This window comes from Protopterus annectens, chromosome 1.part0, assembly GCF_019279795.1.
Source record: "Protopterus annectens isolate FY-2018-M chromosome 1.part0, PAN1.0, whole genome shotgun sequence".
In the NCBI taxonomy this organism is placed as follows: domain Eukaryota; kingdom Metazoa; phylum Chordata; order Ceratodontiformes; family Protopteridae; genus Protopterus; species Protopterus annectens.
In genome coordinates, this window is record NC_056725.1 from 651454751 (window position 1) to 651476254 (window position 21504).

Here is a 21504-nt window from a genome sequence, read left to right on the forward strand (position 1 = left end):
GGCAAGTCAAGGCTGTGTTGCACAAGACCATGGCTAGTCTGCAAACAGGGTAGGAGTGGGTACCCCCCTGCTTATGTACCACATAACTGTGGTGTTGTCCATCTTTATCAGTAGTCGTCCTGGACGAAGGAAGTCCTTGAAGGCTGTCAGAGCATTCTGTACAGCTAGCATTCCTTTCTGGTTGATATGTAGGTGCATTTGATTTGGGCTCCATTCGCCCTGAATGCATCTCCCTGCCAGATGGGCCCCAAGCATAGTCTGATGCGTCTGTAGTCAGGGTTTGGGTGGCAGGGGGTAGAATGAATGACAGCCCCTTGTTTTGGTGACAGGCCTCTGCCCACCAACTCCTGTTGCAGGCAAGGAATGAGAGGAATCATTGTTTCCAGGCTGTGACAATGTTGACTCCACAAGCTTTTTAGGTACCACTGAAGTTTCCTCATATGCAGTCTTGCATATGGAATTAGTAGAATGCAGGAAGCCATGAACCCCAAAGCCTGCAGGACCTGTCTTGCAGATAGCTGGGTTTTTGTGGCCAATTGTTTGAAGTATGTTATCAATTGCATTTGTATGTCTGGCGTGAGGTAAGCCATCTGGGCAGTGGTATTCAAGCTTGCACCCAGGAATGTAATTATTTGAGAGGGTACCAACTGTGATTTCTTTTTGTTTATGGTGTACCCTAGGGATGTTAGAAGCCTTTTTACAAACGCCAGATGTTGCAGAAGAGTGTCCTTGTTTTCTGCCTGAATTAGACAATCGCCCAGATAAGGATAAATTTGAATGTTTATTTGTCTTTTCAAAATGCAATCACTTGTGCCAGGCACTTTGTGAAGACCCTGGGTGCAGTAGATAAGCCAAAGGACAGTGCAGAGAACTGGCAATGCAAATAGCCTGCTTTGAAGTGGAGGTATATTCTGCAAGATTCCCCGATTGGGATATGCAGGTAAGCCGCTAAGTCTTGAGTTACCAACCAGGCATCCTTGTCTAGCATAAGCAGCAACTGTTGTAGAGTCAGCATCTTGAATTTTGCAATGTCCAGGTACATATTTAGAACGGACAAGTCCAGAATTGGATGCCATGATTTGTCTTTTCTGGGTACCAGGAAAAGCCTTGAATAAAAACCTTTTCCTTTTCTGGTACTGGTTGAATTGCCCCCATATCCATGAGGGACAGGACTTGTTTCTGGGCCTCTGCCCATTGATTTGGGGGAAGATCTGTCCATCCGTTTGGAATTGGCAACGTGTAGAAATTAAATCTGTATCCCTGGGATACTATACTTAAGACCCACTTGTTCTGGGTAATTAGATACCAATTTTGAGCATGAAGTGCTAGTTTTCCCCCAAAGGGGCTGCCAAAAGATAAGTGCTTGGAAATAGCAGAGAAAGTCATTGAGACTGTTTACCGTAGGGGGGTGCTTTGCTACTTCCAGATTTGGAGATGGAGGCACCCCATTGCTTTGTTCTGTAAGTTCCTTGTGACTGAAACCTGGAGCCTTTGGAGTGTCTGGGTTTTACCTGAGCGGCTCTGTTGGGTACTGGAAAGGACCAACTCTTAGTAGGCCAGTGCCTACTGAACCTGGGTGTCTGCACTTGCAAGAAATCTTTTACAGTTTGCATAGATTTAGCTTGGTCTTTCATCTTTTTCAAAACTTCTTCTGCCTTATTACCAAACAGACTGTCCTGTTGTAAAGGAGCATCCAACAATTTAGCTTAACATGATCAGGCAGATTTTTCTCCTTGAGCCAAGCATGCCTCATCACAGATCCAGTTATGGTGGCCCTAGAAGAGGCCTCCAAGGACTACATTGCAAAGTATGCTTTCCAACTTGTTCAGCTGAATGCAATAAATCCTGCAACTCTATTTTCCACACAATCAGAAATCAACAATTTTCTGTTTAAGCAAGCCCATGACATGCTGTTGATATTTCAGCATATGAAATTGACAGTTTAAAGCCCTGATTGACAGGGTTGCAGAATTATAAACCTTCTTAGCCCATCTTTGCAGCGCCCTGGAGTCTCTATCAGAAGGGGTAGGATTTTTAGCAGTAGAAGCCTTAACACCCTTGGGACCCTAAGAAATTGTTTCAGGGTCAGCAGTAGGACTTTTGAAAAGAAACTTGTGGGAGTCAGTAACCCTGTAATATCTGTCTGGCGTACAAGGAGCCGGAGGCAGGCAATCAGGAGCCATGCTGGATTCTGAGACAAAATCATCAACAATGTCTAAAATGAGAGGTATAGCCAAAGGCCTATGCTAAGGAAGAAGAAGAAAATCCCTAAGTCTCTTTTTGGATTCTGAAAAATTCCGTCTCTCCCAATGAAAATGTTCCCTTAAGGTATGCAAAGTTTCTCCAAAAGAAAAATCCTCAGGAGGAGAAGCAGAAGGGATGGATTCTTCTGCATCAGAGTCCTCATAGGGGGGAACAGAAAATTCCTGATCAGAAGAGGAATCAGAAGAAATGGAAACCTGATCTGAAGATTCATAATCAGTGCCTTGCCTAGGCCTCTTAGCAGGAGGGGGTTGGGAGACCCTGATTCAAAGTAATAAATCCTTAGTCATTTTGATCATTTTTTTTTTTAGGCATAGGGGCCTGAACACGTGGCTCATGCATCGGTTTTTTAGACATAGAAGTTGGTTTTGGCCTTGTTTTTGATGGGGTTGGTTTAATACACAAATCTATAGGCCTGACAACACCCTCAGAAGCCGGTGCCTGCTTAGCGGCTCCGGACCCATCCAAGGGGGAGACATCCTCGGGTTCAATACTTGAAGAGTCTTGCGGCATGCCGGACTCCGAATGGGTCTCGGTAGAGGCCTGCGAATCAAAAGTAGCGGGCATCAGGGGCTGCAAAAGCACCTCACTGAGTACCAGCAACTGGCTTAGGAGAAGCTTCATCGTCGGTTTTGGACCTTGACGGTCTGTGTCTTTCTTTGCGTTTTCTGTGAATTCTGGTAGTCGGATAGCCAAGACACATTTCAGGATAGTTAAATCTTGAGCCAAAGTATTTAGAAGAAAAAATATACAAACGCTTAATAGTGCGTTGGTTAAATTTAGCACAAAACCGACAGCAAGGCACATTGTGGTCAGGGCCTAGGCAAGGAATACAGTACACATGAAAATCCTTGAGGTATTTGCTTCCCACAAGTAATACAATTATTAACTTTTACTGACATCGGTAAGGAGCAAGAAAAAGTTTCCCCAAAGGGGTACTTAGCTTTAGTTTGAAGACTTCGGTTCTGAAACTCGAAAAGGAAAAATTTCAGGAGTCGGCCAACCAGCACTAGCAAACTGCTTCTGCTTTGTGCACCGCACGGCAAGAAAGACTGATTAAAATGGCATCGGCTGCATGTTTTATACCCGATGACCTGACGTCATGGAAGAGGAGACAGCAACCAACGCAGGACCCAAGACTTTGTTATTCAGGCCGACTGAGGGCAACCTACCAGCAGATTACCCAAATGTAATGACTGCAACAGTGAAACACGAAGAGCATCATCTGACTCTGTCTTTATCCTTACGTTTTATCGGAAAATCTGCTGTCGGATGACTTACCGAAGCCATATCGGAATTAGAGGACTGTAAGCGAAAATATCTGGCTACAATAAGGGCCCGATGACAAGTAATTCTGGCATTAAAGCACAAAAGCGAAAGCGAGGGACATCGTGGTCTGGGCCTAAGCAAGTGACGCAGTAAGAATGAAAGTCTCGATGTGGTATTTGCTTTCCACAGGCAAGACAATTGTTAACTTTTTCTGACATTGGTTAATGCAAGAAAAAAGGATCCCCAATGGGGTACTTAGCTTTAGAAGACTTCAGCTTCAATTTGGAAGACAAAGGAGCGGTACTCGGGCGAATTGCTTCTGTTTTGGGCTCCTCGGCAAGAAAGACTGATGTAATGGCGTTGGCTGCCTTACTTTATACTACTGATGACTTGACGTCAGTCCTGACGTGACTGCAACCGATGCAAAAATACAAAGCCTCTGCTATTCGGGCCGTCCAAGGGCTACCCTGGCATGGATAACCCAAATGTGATGACTAACAGTGAAACATGAAGAACATCTACACCAGAGAGCTAGTCTCAAACAAGGAGCAGTTTCTAAAATTAAAGACCAGTTACCACACAAAATATCTAACCAGAAATCTTCAAATTTGACAAATGTGTTAAACTACTAAAAGTACAAGAACAAAACCAACTAAGCAGTTACTTGGGCAACACAGTTTTACAATTAACTTACTTGCTGTCTTTTTCAGTTTCCATACACACGTCAACAATTTGCAGTATATTATGGTTGGCACTTAGTTCCAGGTTTCCTATATTTATCTGTACATAATCGACAAGGAAATCTTCAGCTAACTGGCGAACTTCTCTTGGCCATGTTGCACTCCACATCAAGGTCTGCCTATCAGGCTAAAAATTAAAAAGAAAGAAACAAGTTAAAACTGTTTTTACATAAGCAAAAATTGTGATGTTTGAAGCAAAAAACAGCTGTATAAGCAGCTCACTGTAACATGTTCCAACAGATCACTGCTGCAGTAGTATTCCTTACTAATGGTACTTCCAGAAGACATAGATCCACCCTTCTAAAATGACTTTGGTGATCTGTGTTCAATTACAGAACACACGCACAAAAAATAACAAAAGAACATATGTGCTTTGCCGATATCCTCAGATCACCTTCTAGGAGCCCTTAGTATGCAGGAGACCTAAATGATCAAAACCAAGAAAGTACAGTTGGGTACACTTACCATAAATGTAGATGTTTCAAGTGTATTCACTGTTGCAGTCATCATACTTGAGTTATCTGCCTGCAGGTAGCCCTCAGTCAGTCCGAATACCACAGAGTCTTAGGATTTATGCATTGGTTGCTGCCGCTTCTTCCATGATGTCAAGTCGTCAGGGGAATAAAACAGGCAGCCAATGCCATTACACCAGTTTTTCTTGCCCCAAATGTCAGACCACCTCAAATAGGAAGCTAGTATATGGTGGGGAACACCACCAATTAAATACCAATGCCATTAGGAATAGCCACAGATAGGAGAGGTAGAAAGATAGAGAAAGCCGGGGGCTGGAGGAAGCGAAAAGTACAGTTTTGTACCTACCATAAATGTAGATGTCCGAACTGGATAGCATCTGCAGTCATAACAAGTGGGTTGTCCTGTCGTCAGGCAGCCCTGCAGTCGGCCGGATTCCAAAGTCCGGGTCCGGCTTCGGCTGATGTCGCACTCCACCCGACGTCATCTCTGTTGGTCTTCGGGTATAAAAGCATCAGCCAACGCCATTTTCCTCAGTGTTTCTTGCCCCAGATGCCAGTAGCCCTCTTGCAGGCTAAAATTTGGATAGATGCCAATGTTTCCAAATAGATAGAGGTAAACACAGCAATAAGCATGTATGTACATATATACAAACAAATACACCATAAAGACTCCCCAACAGCTAGCTATTAGGAGGGTAAACACCCTAGGAGTACCACAGAGGGAAGGAGGGAGGGTAATCCTGACTGCAGATGCTATCCAGTTCGGACATCTACATTTATGGTAGGTACAAAACTGTACTATGTCCTTCATGGATGCATCTGCAGTCATAACAAGTGGGTAGAATACCATAGCCAACTAGGGAGGAGGATAAAAGTAGATTATGGTGTGTTTAGGATCCCTTGCAGTACAGCAGTGGCAAACCCTGCTCGGGATCTGGAATATAGAGGCAAATTATAATGCTTGGCAAATGTATGCACGGAGGTCCAAGTAGCCGCCTCAATAATGTCTTTGGTTGCCACTCCTCGTAAGAAGGCTGTGGTAGTGGCTGTTGCCCTTGTAGAATGAGGTCTTATGTTCTGTGGAGTTGGTTTTCCATGGAAGGAGTAACAGTATCGTATGCAATTTCCTATCCATTTGGAGATTGTCTGTTTGGAAATAGCTTTTCCTTCCCTTCCTGTTGCATAGGCTACAAAAGTTGGTCAGTCTTTCTGCTATTTTTGTTCTGTCCAAGTAGTAGCGTAGCTGTCTATGTACATCCAAGGTATGCAGTATTCTTTCCCTCTGTTTTGTGGGTTGGGAAAGAAGGTAGGTAGGTGGATTGCCTGGTTTAAAGACACTCTGGATACCACCTTGGGCATAAATGTAGGATTAGTCCTCATGGACACTCTATCTTGGTGGAAGATTAGGAAGGGTTGCACTGCCATTAAGGCCTGTAGTTCTGAAACCCTCCTTGCTGAAGTAATTGCCAGTAGGAAAGCAGTTTTCCATGACAGGTGTTGTAGGTCTGCTGTTGCTGCTGGTTCAAAGGGTGATATTGTCAACTATTCTAGCACAAAGTTTAAATCCCAAGCTGGTAATGGTGGTTTCCTTGGAGGTTTTACATTCTTGATTCCTCTGAGGAACTGCCTGAGCAAAGGGTGCGAAAAACAGGTGGATCAAAGCTGTATTCTGCTGAAATAGCTGATGCATGTATCTTGATGGAGGAGTAGGACAGGCCTGAATGAAGAAGTTCGGCCAGATACTCCAGAATGTTAGGCATATCTATGTTTGACATCTTTTCCTCTTTCCGTACTCCAAATGACAAACCTTTTCCATTTTCCAGCATAGTTCCTTCTTGTTGAAGGTCTGCGTGCTTCAAGAATAATGTCTTTAACTCTTTGGGAAAGTTCTGGATTAGCTGCTGCTATGTGATGTTCCATGCAGTCAGTTGCAGCGTTTTAGGTTTGGATGTATGATGCTGTAGTTGTTCTGAGTTAACATCAAAGGCATCAGGGTATTGGCCACATATTGTTCGAGACATGCTCTTCAGTAGTGGGTACCAGTGTTGTCTTGGCCAGTTTGGAGCTATCAGGATTATCCTTGGACGTTCTTCCTTGATTTTTAGTAGTACCTTGTGTATCAAAGGAAGAGGTGGGAATGCATATGCTGTTAGGCCTTTCCAGTTGAAGGAGAGTGAGTCCACTTTCCATGCTAGTGGGTGGAATGTCCTTGTGCAGAATTTTTGAGCTGGTGATTGAGAGGTGATGCGAATAGGTCTATCTGTGGCATTCCCCATTTCTTGAGATGGTCTTGAAGATGTCCGGGTGCAGCTTCCATTCGTGGGCATCGAGTGGTTCTGCTTAATATGTCTGCTAGAGTATTGTCTTTCCCGGTACAAATATTGCCTGTAACTGAATGTTGTAGCTGAGTGCCAGGGTCCACAGCTCCAAGGTCATTCTGCATAGGGGGTATGAATGAGTGCCTCCCTGTTTGTTGATGTACCACATGACTGTGGTGTTGTCTGTCCTTATCAACTGGCCCTCTTTGAGGAATGGTTTGAACTTTTGGATTGCCAGTTTTACTGCCAGCATTTCTTTTAGATTGATGTGCAGGTGAAGTTGATCCTGTGTCCACAATCCTTGCACGCATTTGTCCAGCATGTGGGCCCCCATCCTAGGTCTGAAGCGTCTGTTGTGATGGTCTGGCTTGGTTGACATCTGCGAAAGGGTAGGCCTGGGTTTGACTGGCATGCCTGAGCCCACCATAGGAACTCCTGTTTTAAGCATGGAATTAGTGGGATTTCTGTTTCTAGACTGTGTCTGTGTTGGGACCATAAATTCTTTAGGTACCACTGTAGTTTCCTCATATGTAGTCTGGCAAATGGGACCAAGATTATGCATGATGCCATGAAGCCCAAGGCCTGCAGAACTTTTCTTGCTGTTAACTTGTTCAGTTTTGTTAGTGCCAAGAAGTAAAGAGGAAGTTCTTTTGTTTTTCTGTAGTCAGGAATGCCATTTGTTGTACTGTGTCCAATTCCGCCAAGTATGTCCTTGTTTGGGATGGTATCAGCCTTGACTTTTGTAAATTGACTGTGTATCCCAGTCCTTGTAGCAAGTAAATGACCCTTTGTAAATCTGTTGTCAGCTTGCTTTTGTTGTCCCTTGTAGCAGGCAGTCGTCCAGGTATGGGTAAATTTGAATTCCCTGTAGTCTGCAATGGGCGATTACTGATGCCAGGCATTTTGTGAATACTCTGGGCGCAGTAGATAAGCCAAAGGGCAATGCTGAGAATTGATAGTGCTCTGATCCTGCAAGAAATCTGAGGTATCTTCTGCAGATTGGTCGAATGGGGACGTGCAGGTATGCCTCCTTGAGATCTAGAGTTACCAGCCAAGACTCCTTGCCCAGCATGGGAAGAAGTTGCTGTAGGGTCAGCATTTTGAATTATGGGACAATGATGTATGTATTTAAGGTGGACAGGTCGAGAATTGGTCTCCAACTTTTTTCCTTTCTTGGAACTAGGAATAATCTGGAGTAGAACCCCTTTCCTTGTTCTGCTGTTGGCACTCTTTCCACAGCTCTCATGTTTGCTAACTCCATTATCTGGCGTAGAGCCTCTGTTTTTGATTTGGAGGTAGATTTGGCATTCCTCTTTTGACTGGTAAAGTGTGGAAGTGAAACCGTAACCTTGATCTATGGTTTGTAAAATCCACTTGTCTTTTGTTATGTAGTGCCAGTTCTTTGAAAATAAGGTTAACTTTCCGCCTAGAGGAGCTGCTATTTGTTCCCTGGTAGGCGGATTTAGGATTAAGTCACTGTGGTTGTGCTGATGTAGTGGCAGTGGCTGTGTCTGTGCCTCTGTTGTTACCTTGCCACTGTTGTCCTCTGTAGGCACCTCCTCTGGATTGGTTTCTGCCTCTGGAACGTCTATTCCTGCCCCTTTGAAATTTTGTGGAGTCAGGAAAGGACCAATTTTGGCAGGCCAGTTCCTGCTAAACCTTGGGGTTGAACCTGCAAGAAATCTTTAACAGTTTGAACAGATTTTGCCTTTTCTTCCATTTTCTTCATAACCTGCTGGGCAGGTGTACCAAACAAACTTGTCTTGTCCATAGGAGCATCTAGCAACTTAGCTTTAACATGATCCGGTAAAGCTTGTTCCTTTAGCCATGCATGCCTTCTTATCACTGTGCCTGTCATGGCTGATCTAAATGAAGCCTCCAGTGCATCATAGCCACATTTTAAGGAATGGTTGCTAACCTGTTGTATGTTATTTACCATCTCTAATACATATTTCTTATCAAGAGATTCATCAGTGGTTAGTTTTTAGTTAACTGACCAAGCATAAACTCTTGGTATTGTATCATGTGAAACTGACAGTTTAAAGCTCTAGCTGAGAGAGTAGCTGAAGTGTAGACCTTTTACCCCATCTGTCTAGTGACCTTGCTTCCCTTTCAGAAGGAATAGGGTTTTTAGCTGTGGTCGCGGCTACTGCCTTGGGACCCTGGGATATAGTTTCTGGGTCTGCAAGTGGGGCCTTGTAAAGGTGGTGATGAGTATCTGGTACCCTGTAAAATCTGTCTGGTTTGGCAGGGGCTGGGGCAAAGAATCTGGAGCGGAGCAAACATCATTGAAAGCATCATCCACCACAGAGAGAACAGGAGGTATAGCTAAGGGCCTGTGCTGTGGGAGGTGCAGAAAGGTCCTAAGTCTTTTCTGGAGTCTGAAAAATCCTGTTGCTGCCATTGGAACTGTTCTCGCATGGCATGCAAGGTTTCCCCAAAGGAGAATTCTTCTGGTGGGAAGCAGCTGGAATGGATTCTTCAGCATCAGAATCTTCAAAATTGGAGAAGGAGCCTCAGGCTGGTCAGTTATGTCTGATTCATCAGCAGAATCATCAGAAGACACTGGCTCAGGGGCTCTGCCCTAGGTCTCTTCTCTGGGGGCTGAGAGGCCCTGTCTGGGTGAGATTGAGATCCTCTAATTAAAGAAATTAAATCTTCTGCCAAAGAAAGCATTTGAGAACTAGAAGAGGGCCTGGATGTGGGGGTTTAACAGGCACTGTTTTAGTAGTCTTGGCTGCTTTAGCCCTGGCGAAGGCCTTAATGGACATGGCAGCTGGAGGCCTAGCAGCACCACGTGCTGGGGTAGAGACATCCAAGGGGATGGTGTCTGATAAGTCAACCACCGTAGTGGGTAAAATTTCAGAGGTCGATTCAAGAGTTGTAGCAGGGGCCTCAGTTGTAAGAATAGGTTCAGCTGTACTTTGAGCAGTTTTCTCGGTTTCGGCGAAACCGAGACACTCATGTTTGCTTTACCGTGGTTTCGGCGAAACAGCGGACCGCGAGTGTCGGTCTTTATCTTTGCGTTTTTGGGGTAGTCGGAGGATCCGGCGGCATAATGTACGCAAAATCAGAACCGAAAAACTGTTCTGCAAACTCCGACCGGCGCCTAAGCGTTCGTCGGTTGAAAGAGGCACAGGCGAACAGGCTGCTACGTCGTGGGCTGGGCCTAAACAAGGCAGACAGTAAGAGTGGAAATCTTTATGAGGTATTTGTTTCCCACAGGTTAAACAATTGTTAACTTTTTCTGACATCGGTTGAGGCAAGAAAGAGTCCCCAACGGGGTACTTAGCTTTAGAAGTCTTCGAAGAAGTATTCGGTAGAAGTAATCTCTGGATCCGACCGACCGGCACTTGCGAACAGCTTCTGCTTCGGGCGCCACGCGGCAAGAAAGACTGAGGAAAATGGCGTCGGCTGATGCTTTTATACCCGAAGACCAACAGAGATGACGTCGGGTGGAGTGCGACATCAGCCGAAGCCGGACCCGGACTTTGGAATCCGGCCGACTGCAGGGCTGCCTGACGACAGGACAACCCACTTGTTATGACTGCAGATGCATCCATGAAGGACATCCAGGACTGCAAAAGTGAATACACTCGAACATCTACATTTATAGTGTACAAAACTGCACTAGTTCTTTGTGTTTCACTGTTACAGTCATCACACTTGGGTTGATTCCCAAAGCTGAGGAAGGGTGGAGACAGTCAAGAAGTATTGTTGCTGGCTAGTAGGCCCTGCAAGACTGCTGTAGCAAATCCAGCTCTGGATTTAGATAAGATTGGCAAGTTGTAATGCTTGGTGAAGGTGTGAAAAGAAGTCCAGGTTGCAGCTTCCAGAATGTCCCTGGTAGGGACTCCCCTGAGAAATGGTGTAGAGGTGGAAGTCACCCTAGTGGAATGTGGTCTGATCCCCTGTGGGGTAGGTTTTCCATGGGGGTTGTAGCAGAAATGAATGCAGTGTGCTATCCATTTGGAAATAGTTTGCTTTGAAATGGCCGTACCCTCTGCCCTTGAAGCAAAGCTGACTAGCAGCTGGTCAGATTTTCTGAAAGGTTTAGTCTGTCAAGGTAGAACCTGAGTGGTCTGTGCACCTCCAAGGAGTGCAGGATCATTTCCCCTTTATTCTGAGGGTTGGGGAAGAAGGTTGGAAAATGGATGGATTGGTTTAGAGCCACACTGGACACCACCTTAGGCATAAAGGACTGGTTAGTCCGGAGGGAAACCCTGTCAGCATGGAAAATAAAGAAGGGTTCCACAGCCATTACTGCCTGTAACTCAGACGCTTCTTGCTGAAGTTATGGCTAAAAGCAAGGCTGTTTTCCAAGAAAGGAATTTTAACTCTGCTGAAGCTGCAGGTTTCAAAAGGGGGAAGTGTGAGCTTTTCCAGTACAAAGGTAAGGTCCCAGGCAGAGGTGGGAGCTCTCCTAGGCAGCCTTAAGTTGTTAGCCCCTCTCAGGAACTGTTTGATGAGAGAGTGAGAAAAAAGAGGTGGCTCAGTATATTAGAATGAGCTGAGATGGCAGAGGCATGAATCTTAATGGAGGAGGAGGATAGGCCTCTGTGGAGTAGCTCTGCTAGGTAAACCAGGATTAGAGATAAGAAGGGCACTGCTGTATCCTTCCCTTGAAACTGATTCAAAGAACAGTAACTTTTCCACTTTTTTTGTGGGAGGGTGGCGTAATGGTTACGCTGCTTACCTTAGAAACGCAAGGTGCAGGGTCTGATTCTCACAGGGGGTAACTGGCTAAGCTTAAAGTAGTCCTTGAGAGCAGTTAGCCTAGTAATAATCTATGAATCTATGAACCAGTATAGGATTTCCTAGTACTAGGCCTACTGGCTTCAAGAATGACGTCCAGCACCTGTTTGCTGAGGATTGCTGGTGGTGTACTCAAGGGATAAGCCAGGCTGCAAGGTATAATGATTGCAAAATCTGTCCCAGCTGCTGGGAGAGCAGAGTAAAGAGACTGGTGGAGGTGCCAGGGCGGCGCTGTCAGACTGCACAAGAGTGGGTACCAGTGCTGGCGTGGCCAGTCTGGGAAAATAAGAATTGTCCTTGGCCTGTCCTACTTTATCTTGAGTAATACTTTTGAGAGGAGGGGAAGAGGGGAGTAAGGCATAAACTGAGAGGTTTTCCCATTGAAAGGATAGGGCATCCACTTTCCAGGCCTTGCCGTGAGGGTTCCTGGTGCAGAATTTGCTCAACTGGTGGTTCTCGGAGGAGGTAAATAGGTCCACCTCAGGTGTCCCCCACCTCTGGATCAAAAGGTTGAAGGTGTTGGGTGCCAATTTCCACTCGTGTGGGTCTAGGAGATTTCTGCTTAAGTAGTCTGCCAGTGAATTTTGTTTGCCTGGCAGGAATCGAGATTGTAGATGCACTTGGGTTGCTCAAGGCTGTGTTCCACAGGGCCATGGCTAACCTGCAGAGTGGGTAAGAATGGGTTCCCCCCTCTTGTTTATGTATCACATAACTGTGGTGTTGTCTGTTTTCATAAGCAGTTGTCCTGGAAGGATTAGGTATTTGAAGGCTGCCAAAGCATTCGGTACAGCTAGCATCTCTTTATGATTGATGCGCAGGAGAATCTGGGCTGAGCTCCAGTGGCCCAGAATGCATTTGCCTGCTATGTGAGCCCCCCATGCATACTAGTCAGCTGTCAGGGTTTGGAAGGTGAGGGGTTGAGAGAAACAGTCCCTTGCTGTGATTGCATGCTTCTGCCAACCAAAGGAACTCTCCCCTTAGACAAGGTATGATTGGAATCACTGTTTCCAGGTCCTGAGAATGTTGGCACCAAATATTTTAAGTATCATTGAAGTTTCCTGATATGCAGTCTTGCATATGGAACTGGCAGAATACATGAGGCCATGAACCCTAGGGCTTGTAGTATTTTTCTTGCAGATAGCTGGGTTCTGGTGGCCATTTGTTTGAAGTAGTTTGTCAGATAGACCTGTTTTTCTGAAATGAGAAATGCCATCTGGGAAGTTGTGTCCAAGCTAGCTCCCAGGAATACAATCTTTTGACTGGACACCAGTTGTGATTTTGTTTTGTTGATGGCATACCCCAAAGAAGTGAGAAGGCTTTTTACAAATGCCAGCTGCTGAAGCAGCAATTGCGGACTGTCCGCCTGAATTAGGCAGTCGTCCAAGTATGAGAAAATCTGGATATTTCTCCGACTACAGTATGCAATGGCTGGCGCCAGGCATTTTGTGAACACTCTGAGCGCAAGAGATACGCCAAAAGGAAGTGCAGAGAACTAATAGTGCATGGAGCCTGCCCTGAAAAGGAGATAATTCCTGCACGACTCCCTTATGGGGAAGTGCAAATAAGCTTCTTTTAAGTCTAGAGTGACTAACCAGGCATCCTTGGCTAGCACAGAGAGAAGCTGTTCCAGGGTAAGCATCTTGAATTTTGGGACCACCAGAAAGTTGAGAGATGACCGATCCAGAATTGGGTGCCAAGAGTCCTCTTTTCTGGGCACCAGGAAAAGTCAGGAGTAGAAACCCTGCCCCCTTTGTTCTATTGGAACAGGCTGAATAGCTCTGATATTGAGCAGGGAAAGTACATGCTTTTGAGCCTCTGCCCACTGTTTTGGAGGTAGGTCTGGAAACCCGCTTGGGGTTGGCAGTGTATGGAAATAGAATCTATACCCCTGAGATACAATGTTTAGGACCCATTTCTCCTGAGTAATAGACATTCAGTATTTATGCATGAAGGGCAAGCTTTCCTCCTAGGGACACAAGTAATTGGGCAGGGCTGGCCAGAATAATTGACAAAACATTGTGAACTTTTTCCATAAGGGGGCAGCTTACCACTCCCTGTTTTAGAGGTGGGGGCACTCCCTTGTTTATATCTCTGCATTCCCTGAGACTGTAGTCTGGGTGGCCTGATTCCCCTAGGTTTGGTCTGAGAAGGCCTGAAAGGGGCTGAAAAGGACCAGTTTTTAGAAGGCCAATGCCTACTGAATCGAAGTGGTTGCACTTGTAAGAATTCAACAGTTTGCATAGATTTTGCTTTTTCTTCCTTTAAGAACCTCGTCTGCCTTGGTGCCAAATAAACAGTCCTTATTTTAAAGGTGCGTCTAGTAATTTTGAATTGACATGATCTGGCAAGGTTTGTTCCTTCAGCCAAGCATGCCTTCTCAGTACAGACCCAGTGACTGCAGCCCTGCAAGATGCTTCTAGGGCATCGAAGCTACACTGCAAAGTATGCTTACTAACTTGGTTTGCAGAATGCATTAGCTCTTGTAAATCTTTATTTTATGCACAATCTGGAAGTAAAGTACAGTTGTGTACACTTATCATAAATGTAGAAGTTATAGTGTATTCACTGTTGCAGTCATCACATTTGGGTTATCTGCTTGCAGTAGCCCTCAGTCTGCCTGATTATCTAAGTCTTGGGCCCTGCGCCAGTTGCTGTCTCAATTTCCATGTCGTGAGGGGTATAAAGCATGCAGCCAACGCCATTAGATCATTTGATTGTCAGGTGCCCCCCTAAGGTAGGAACACCTCTGAGAAAGGCTGTTGAAGTAGATGCAGCCCTCGTGGAATGGGATATGAACCCCTGGGGGACAGTTTTTCCATAGTGCATATAGCAGAAAAGAATACAATGACTTATCCATTTGGAAACGGTTTGCTTTGAAATAGCCTTTCCCTCTGCCCCTGCAGCAAATGCCACCAGCAGTTCAGATTTTCTTTGAGATTTAGTCCTGTTTAAGTAAAATCTAAGTTGTCTGTGTACATCCAATGAATGCAGAATCCGCTCCCCCTTGTTCTGTAGATTGGGAAAGAAAGTTGGCAAATGAATGGTCTGATTAAGAGCCACACTGGATACCACCTTAGGCATGAAGAATGGATTGATTCTGAGAGATACCCTGTCCGCATGAAAAATGATGAAAGGCTCCACTGCCATAAGAGCCTGTAATTCGGAAATCCTTCTAGCTGAAGTGACTGCTAAAAGGGAAGCTGTTTTCCAGGAGAGAAATTTTAAGTCTGCAGTAGCAGCTGGGTCGAAAGGAGGGAGAGTAAGCTTCTCCAATACAAAAGTGAGGTCCCAGGCAGGGGTTGGATCTCTCCTGAGTGGTCTTAGGTTTTTGGCCCCTCTGAGACACTGCTTTAGCAGAGGATGAGAGAAGAGGGGAAGGTTCTGTGTTGTAATGAGCTGAAATGGCTGAGGCATGGATTTTAATGGAAGAAAAGTACAGGCCCTAGAGAAGCATCTCAGTTAAGTATTGCAAAATCTGAGGAATGTTGGGCACTGCTGTGCTTTATCCCTCGCGATTAATTCCAGACACAGAATCTTTTCCATTTGTCAGCATAAGATTTTCTAGTACTAAGTCTTCTTGCCTCCAAAATGACATCCATCACAGGTTTGCAGAGCGATGCGAAGGGTGAATTTAGGTGAGTAGCCACGCTGCAAGATTCAAAGTTTGGAGCTGGGTGTGCAGAATTTGGATGTTTTGCTGAAACAGTTAAGTAAGGTGTCTGAGGCAGGTGCCACGGTGGAAGGTGGGACACACTGCGCAGGAGTGAGTACCAGTGTTGGCAAAGCCAGTTTGGAGCAATCAAAATCATTTTTAGTTTGTCCTGTTCGACTTTTAGTAGAACTTTGGAGACCAGAGGTAGAGGGGGAAAGGCATAAACTGATAGGTTTTTCCAGCTGAAGGACAGAGCATCCACTTCCCAGGCTTTTTTGTGATGAGTTCTTGTGCAAAATTTGTGCAAATGACAGTTCTAGGGTGAGGCAAAAAGATCTATGTCTAGGCTCCCCCGTTTGCATGTCAACATGTTGAAAATCCATGGTTCCAGTTTCCATTCGTGAGGGTCCATGAGATTTCTGCTTAGTTCGTCTGCCAGAGTATTCAGCTTTCCTGGCAGGAATTGAGCTTGTAGTTGTACTCGATATGTCAAGGCCGTGTTCCACAATGCCATGGCTAGTCTGCAAATGGAGTAGGAGTGTGTACCCCCCTGCTTGTTTATGTACCACATAACTGTGGTGTCTGTCTATCATTAACTGTCTTGGATGAAGGTAGTCCTTGAAGGCTGTCAGTGCAGTCTGTACAGCTAGCATTTCTTTTTGATTGATATGAAGGTGCATTTGATTTGGGCTCCATTTGCCCTGAATGCACTTCCCTGCCAGATGGGCCCCCTCCCCAAGCATAATCTGATGCGTCTGTAGTTAGGGTTTGGGCAGCAGGGTGTGGTGTGAATGACAGTCCCTTGCTTTGGTGGCAGGCCTCTGCCCACCACAGGAACTCTAGTTGCAGGCAAGGTATGATAGGAATTAGAAGTTATGTACTCACCATAACGTTCCATCTGAGTAGGTGGCTTCATTCGGATGCAACCTGTGGGTATCGGATCCGACCTCGGATCCGAGCCGGCAATTCAAAAGCTTAGGCTCCGAGCTCCTAGCTCCTCCCTCTGACCCATAATCCCCTGCCAAGCCCTGACTGACCTCAGATTGAGTTTGCCTCAAAATACTGACAACAGTACACTAAAAAGTACAGTTTTGTACCTACCATAAATGTAGATGTCCGAACTGGATAGCATCTGCAGTCATAACAACTGGGTTGTCCTGTCGTCAGGCAGCCCTTCAGTCGGCCGGATTCCAAAGTCCGGGTCCGGCTTCGGCTGATGTCGCACTTCACCCGACGTCATCACTGTTGGTCTTCGGGTATAAAGGCATCAGCCGACGCCATTTTCCTCAGTGTTTCTTGCCCCAGATGCCAGTAGCCCTCTAGAAGGCTAAACATTTTGGATAAATGCCAATGTTTCCAAAAAGATAGTGGTAACCACCAAAAAATAAGCATGTATGTACATATATACAACAAATACACCATAAAAGACTCCCCCCCACCAGCTAGCTATTAGGAGGGTAAACACCCTAGGAGTACCACAGAGGGGAAGGAGGGAGGGTAATCCTGACTGCAGATGCTATCCAGTTCGGACATCTACATTTATGGTAGGTACAAAACTGTACTATGTCCTTCATGGATGCATCTGCAGTCATAACAACTGGGATGAATACCATAGCCAACCAGGGGAGGAGGAAGAAACTAGATTATGGTGTGTTTAGGATCCCTTGCAGTACAGCAGTGGCAAACCCTGCTCGGGATCTGGAATATAGAGGCAAATTATAATGCTTGGCAAATGTATGCACGGAGGTCCAAGTAGCCGCCTCAATAATGTCTTTGGTTGCCACTCCTTGTAAAAAGGCTGTGGTAGTGGCTGTTGCCCTTGTAGAATGAGGTTTTATGTTCTGTGGAATTGGTTTTCCATGGAAGGAGTAACAGAACCGTATGCAATTTCCTATCCATTTGGAGATTGTCTGTTTGGAAATAGCTTTTCCTTCCCTTCCTGTTGCATAGGCTACAAAAAGCTGATCAGTTTTTCTGCTACTTTTAGTTCTGTCCAGGTAGTAGCGTAGCTGTCTGTGTACATCCAAGGTATGCAGTATTCTTTCCCCTCTGTTTTGTGGGTTGGGAAAGAAGGTAGGTAGGTGGATTGCCTGGTTTAAGGACACTCTGGATACCACCTTAGGCATAAATGTAGGATTAGTCCTCATGGACACTATCTTGATGGAAGATTAGGAAGGGTTGTACTGCCATAAGGGCCTGGAGTTCAGAAACCCTCCTGGCTGAGGTTATTGCCAGTAGGAAGGCGGTTTTCCACAATAGATGCTGTAGGTCTGCTGTTGCTGCTGGCTCAAAAGGTGCTAGTGTCAACTTTTCTAGCACAAAGTTCAAGTCCCAAGCTGGTAATGGTGGTTTCCTTGGAGGTTTTACATTCTTGATTCCTCTGAGGAACTGTCTGAGTAATGGGTGTGAAAAAACAGGTGTATCAAAGCTGTATTCTGCTGAAATAGCTGATGCATGTATCTTGATGGAGGAGTAGGACAGGCCTGAATGTAGAAGTTCTGCCAGGTACTCCAGAATGTTAGGCATATCTATGTTTGACACATCTTTTCCTCTTTCAGTACTCCAAATGACAAACCTTTTCCATTTTCCTGCATAGTTCCTTCTTGTTGAAGGTCTGCGGGCTTCAAGAATAATGTCTTTCACTCTTTGTGACAGTTCTGGATTAGCTGCTGCTAGGTGATGTTCCATGCAGTTAGTTGCAAATTTTTAGGTTTGGATGCATGATGCTGTAGTTGTTCTGAGTTAACATCAAAGGCATCAGGGGTATTGGCCACATATTGTTCTGAGACATGCTCCTCAGCAGTGGGTACCAGTGTTGTCTTGGCCAGTTTGGAGCTATTAGGATTATCCTTGGACTTTCTTCCTTGATTTTTAGTAATACCTTGTGTATCAAGGGAAGAGGTGGGAATGCATATGCTGTTAGGCCTTTCCAGCTGAAGGAGAGCGAATCCACTTTCCAAGCTAGTGGGTGGGATGTCCTTGTGCAGAATTTTTTGAGCTGGTGATTGAGAGGGGAAGCAAATAGATCTATCTGAGGCATTCCCCATTTCTTTGGGATGGTCTTGAAGATGTCCGGATGTAGCATCCATTCGTGGGCATCCGATGTGGTTCTGCTTAGTATGTCTGCTAGAGTATTTTCTTTTCCCGGTACAAATATTGCCTGTAACTGTATGTGGTAGCTGAGTGCCAGGTTCCACAGTTCCAAAGTCATTCGGCATAGGGGGTATGAATGAGTGCCTCCCTGTTTGTTGATGTACCACATGACTGTGGTGTTGTCTGTCCTTATCAACTGGCCTTCCTTGAGAAATGGTCTGAAGTTTTGGATTGCCAGTTTTACTGCCAGCATTTCTTTTAGGTTGATGTGCAGGTGAAGTTGATCCTGCGTCCACAATCCTTGCACGCATTTGTCCAGCATGTGGGCCCCCCATCCTAGGTCTGAAGCGTCTGTTGTGATGGTCTGGCTTGCTTGACATCTGCAAAAGGGTAGCCCTGGGTTTAACTGGCATGCTTGAGCCCACCATAGAAACTCCTGTTTTAAGCATGGAATTAGGGGAATTTCTGTTTCTAGGCTGTGCCTGTGTTGGGACCATAAATTCTTTAGGTACCACTGTAGTTTTCTCATATGTAGTCTGGCAAGTGGAACCAAGATAATGCATGATGCCATGAAGCCCAAGGCCTGCAGTACTTTTCTTGCTGTTAACTTGTTCTGTTTTGTTAGTGCCAAGAAGTAAAGAGGGAGTTCTCTTTGTTTTTCTGCAGTTAGGAAAGCCGTTTGTCTTACTGTGTCCAATTCCGCGCCCAAGAATGTCCTTGTCTGGGATGGTATCAGCCTTGATTTTTGTAAATTGACTGTGTATCCCAGTGCTTGTAGCAAGTAAATGACCCTTTGTAAATCTGTTGTCAGCTTGCTTTTGTTGTCCCCTTGTAGCAGGCAGTCGTCCAGGTATGGGTAAATTTGGATTCCCTGTAACCTGCAGTGGGCGATTACTGATGCCAGGCATTTTGTGAATACTCTGGGCGCAGTAGATAAGCCAAAGGGCAATGCTGAGAATTGATAATGCTCTGATCCTGCAAGAAATCTGAGGTATCTTCTGCAGATTGGTCGAATGGGGACGTGCAGGTATGCCTCCTTGAGATCTAGAGTTACCAGCCAACACTCCTTGCCCAGCATGGGAAGAAGTTGCTGTAGGGTCAGCATTTTGAATTTTGGGACAATGATGTATGTATTTAAGGTGGACAGGTCTAGAATAGGTCTCCAGCTTGTTTCCTTTCTTGGAACTAGGAATAGTCTTGAGTAGAATCCCTTTCCTTGTTCTGTTGTTGGCACTCTTTCCACAGCTCTCATGTTTGCTAACTGCATTATCTGTTGTAGAGCCTCTGTTTTTTGATTTGGAGGTAGATTTGGCATTCCTCTTTTGACTGGTAAAGTGTGGAAGTGGAAGCGGTAACCTTGATCTATGGTTTGTAAAATCCACTTGTCTTTTGTGATATAGTGCCAGTTCTTTGAAAATAAGGTTAATTTGCCGCCTAATGGAGCTGCTATTTGTTCCCTGGTAGGCGGATTTAGAATTAAGTCACTGTGGTTGTGTTGTTGTAGTGGCAGTGGTTGTGTCTGTGCCTCTGTTGTTACCTTGCCACTGTCGTCCTCTGTAGGCACCTCCTCTTGTTTGGCTTCTGCCTCTGGAACGTCTATTTCTGCCCCTTTGGGATCTTGTGGAGTCAGGAAAGGACCAATTTTTGGCAGGCCAGTTCCTGCTAAACCTTGGGGTTGGACCTGCAAGAAATCTTTAACCGTTTGAACAGATTTTGCCTTTTCTTCCATTTTCTTCATTATCTGCTGGGCAGGTGTACCAAACAAGCTGGTTTTATCCATAGGAGCATCTAATAGCTTAGCTTTAACATGATCCGGTAAAGCTTGTTCCTTTAGCCATGCATGCCTTCTTATCACCGTGCCAGTCATGGCTGATCTAAATGAAGCCTCCAGTGCATCATAGCCACATTTTAAAGAATGGTTACTAACCTGTTGTATGTTATTTACCATTTCTAATACATATTTCTTATCAATTGATTCATCAGAGGATAGCTTTTTTGTTAACTGATCAAGCATAAACTCTTGGTATTGTATCATGTGAAACTGACAGTTTAAAGCTCTAGCTGAGAGAGTAGCTGAAGTGTAAACCTTTTTGCCCCATCTGTCTAAAGACCTGGCTTCCCTTTCAGAAGGAATAGGGTTTTTAGCTGTGGTCGCGCTACTGCCTTGGGACCCTGGGATATAGTTTCGGGGTCTGCAAGTGGGGCCTTGTAAAGGTGGTGATGAGTGTCTGGTACCCTGTAAAATCTGTCTGGTTTAACAGGGGCTGGAGGTAAAGAATCTGGTGCAGAGCAGACATCATTGAAGGCATCATCCACTACAGAGAGCACAGGGGGTATAGCTAAAGGCCTGTGTTGTGGAAAGTGCAGAAAAGTTCTAAGTCTTTTTCTGGAGTCTGAGAAATCCTGCTGCTGCCATTGGAACTGCTCTCGCATGGCATGTAAGGTTTCCCCAAAGGAAAATTCCTCTGGTGGGGAGGCAGCTGGAATGGATTCTTCAGCATCTGAGAGTTCAAAATTGGAGAAGGGAGCCTCTGGCTGGTCTGTTATGTCTGATTCATCAGCAGAATCATCAGAGGACACAGGCTTGGGGGGTTCTACCCTAGGTCTCTTATCTGGGGGCTGAGAGGCCCTGTCTGGGTGAGATTGAGATCCCCTAATTAAAGAAATTAAATCTTCTGCCAGGGTAAGCATTTGTGAACTAGAAGAGGGTCGTGTTGTAGGGGGTTTAGCAGGCACTGTTCTAGTAGTTTTGGCTGCTTTGGCCCTGGCAAAGGCCTTAATGGACATGGCTGCTGGAGGCCTAGCAGCACCACGTGCTGGGGTAGACACATCCAAGGGAATGGTGTCTGATAAGTCAGTGGCAACCACCGTGGTGGATAAAATTTCTGAGGCCGATTCAAGAGAAGTAGCAGGGGCCTCGGTGGTAGTGATAGATTCTGCTG

At 45.4% G+C, this 21504-nt stretch overlaps 1 protein-coding gene across 1 annotated transcript in view; it reads right to left on the minus strand.

Annotated features, from left to right (window-relative positions):
- LOC122793771 (probable ATP-dependent RNA helicase DDX17) overlaps positions 1–21504 on the minus strand; it is a 1394853-nt gene that overhangs the window by 627495 nt on the left and 745854 nt on the right. Inside the window, exon 8 of the mRNA XM_044061964.1 lies at positions 4226–4398. Coding sequence (XP_043917899.1) covers positions 4226–4398 — 173 coding nt within the window. The remainder of the gene's footprint in view (positions 1–4225; positions 4399–21504) is intronic.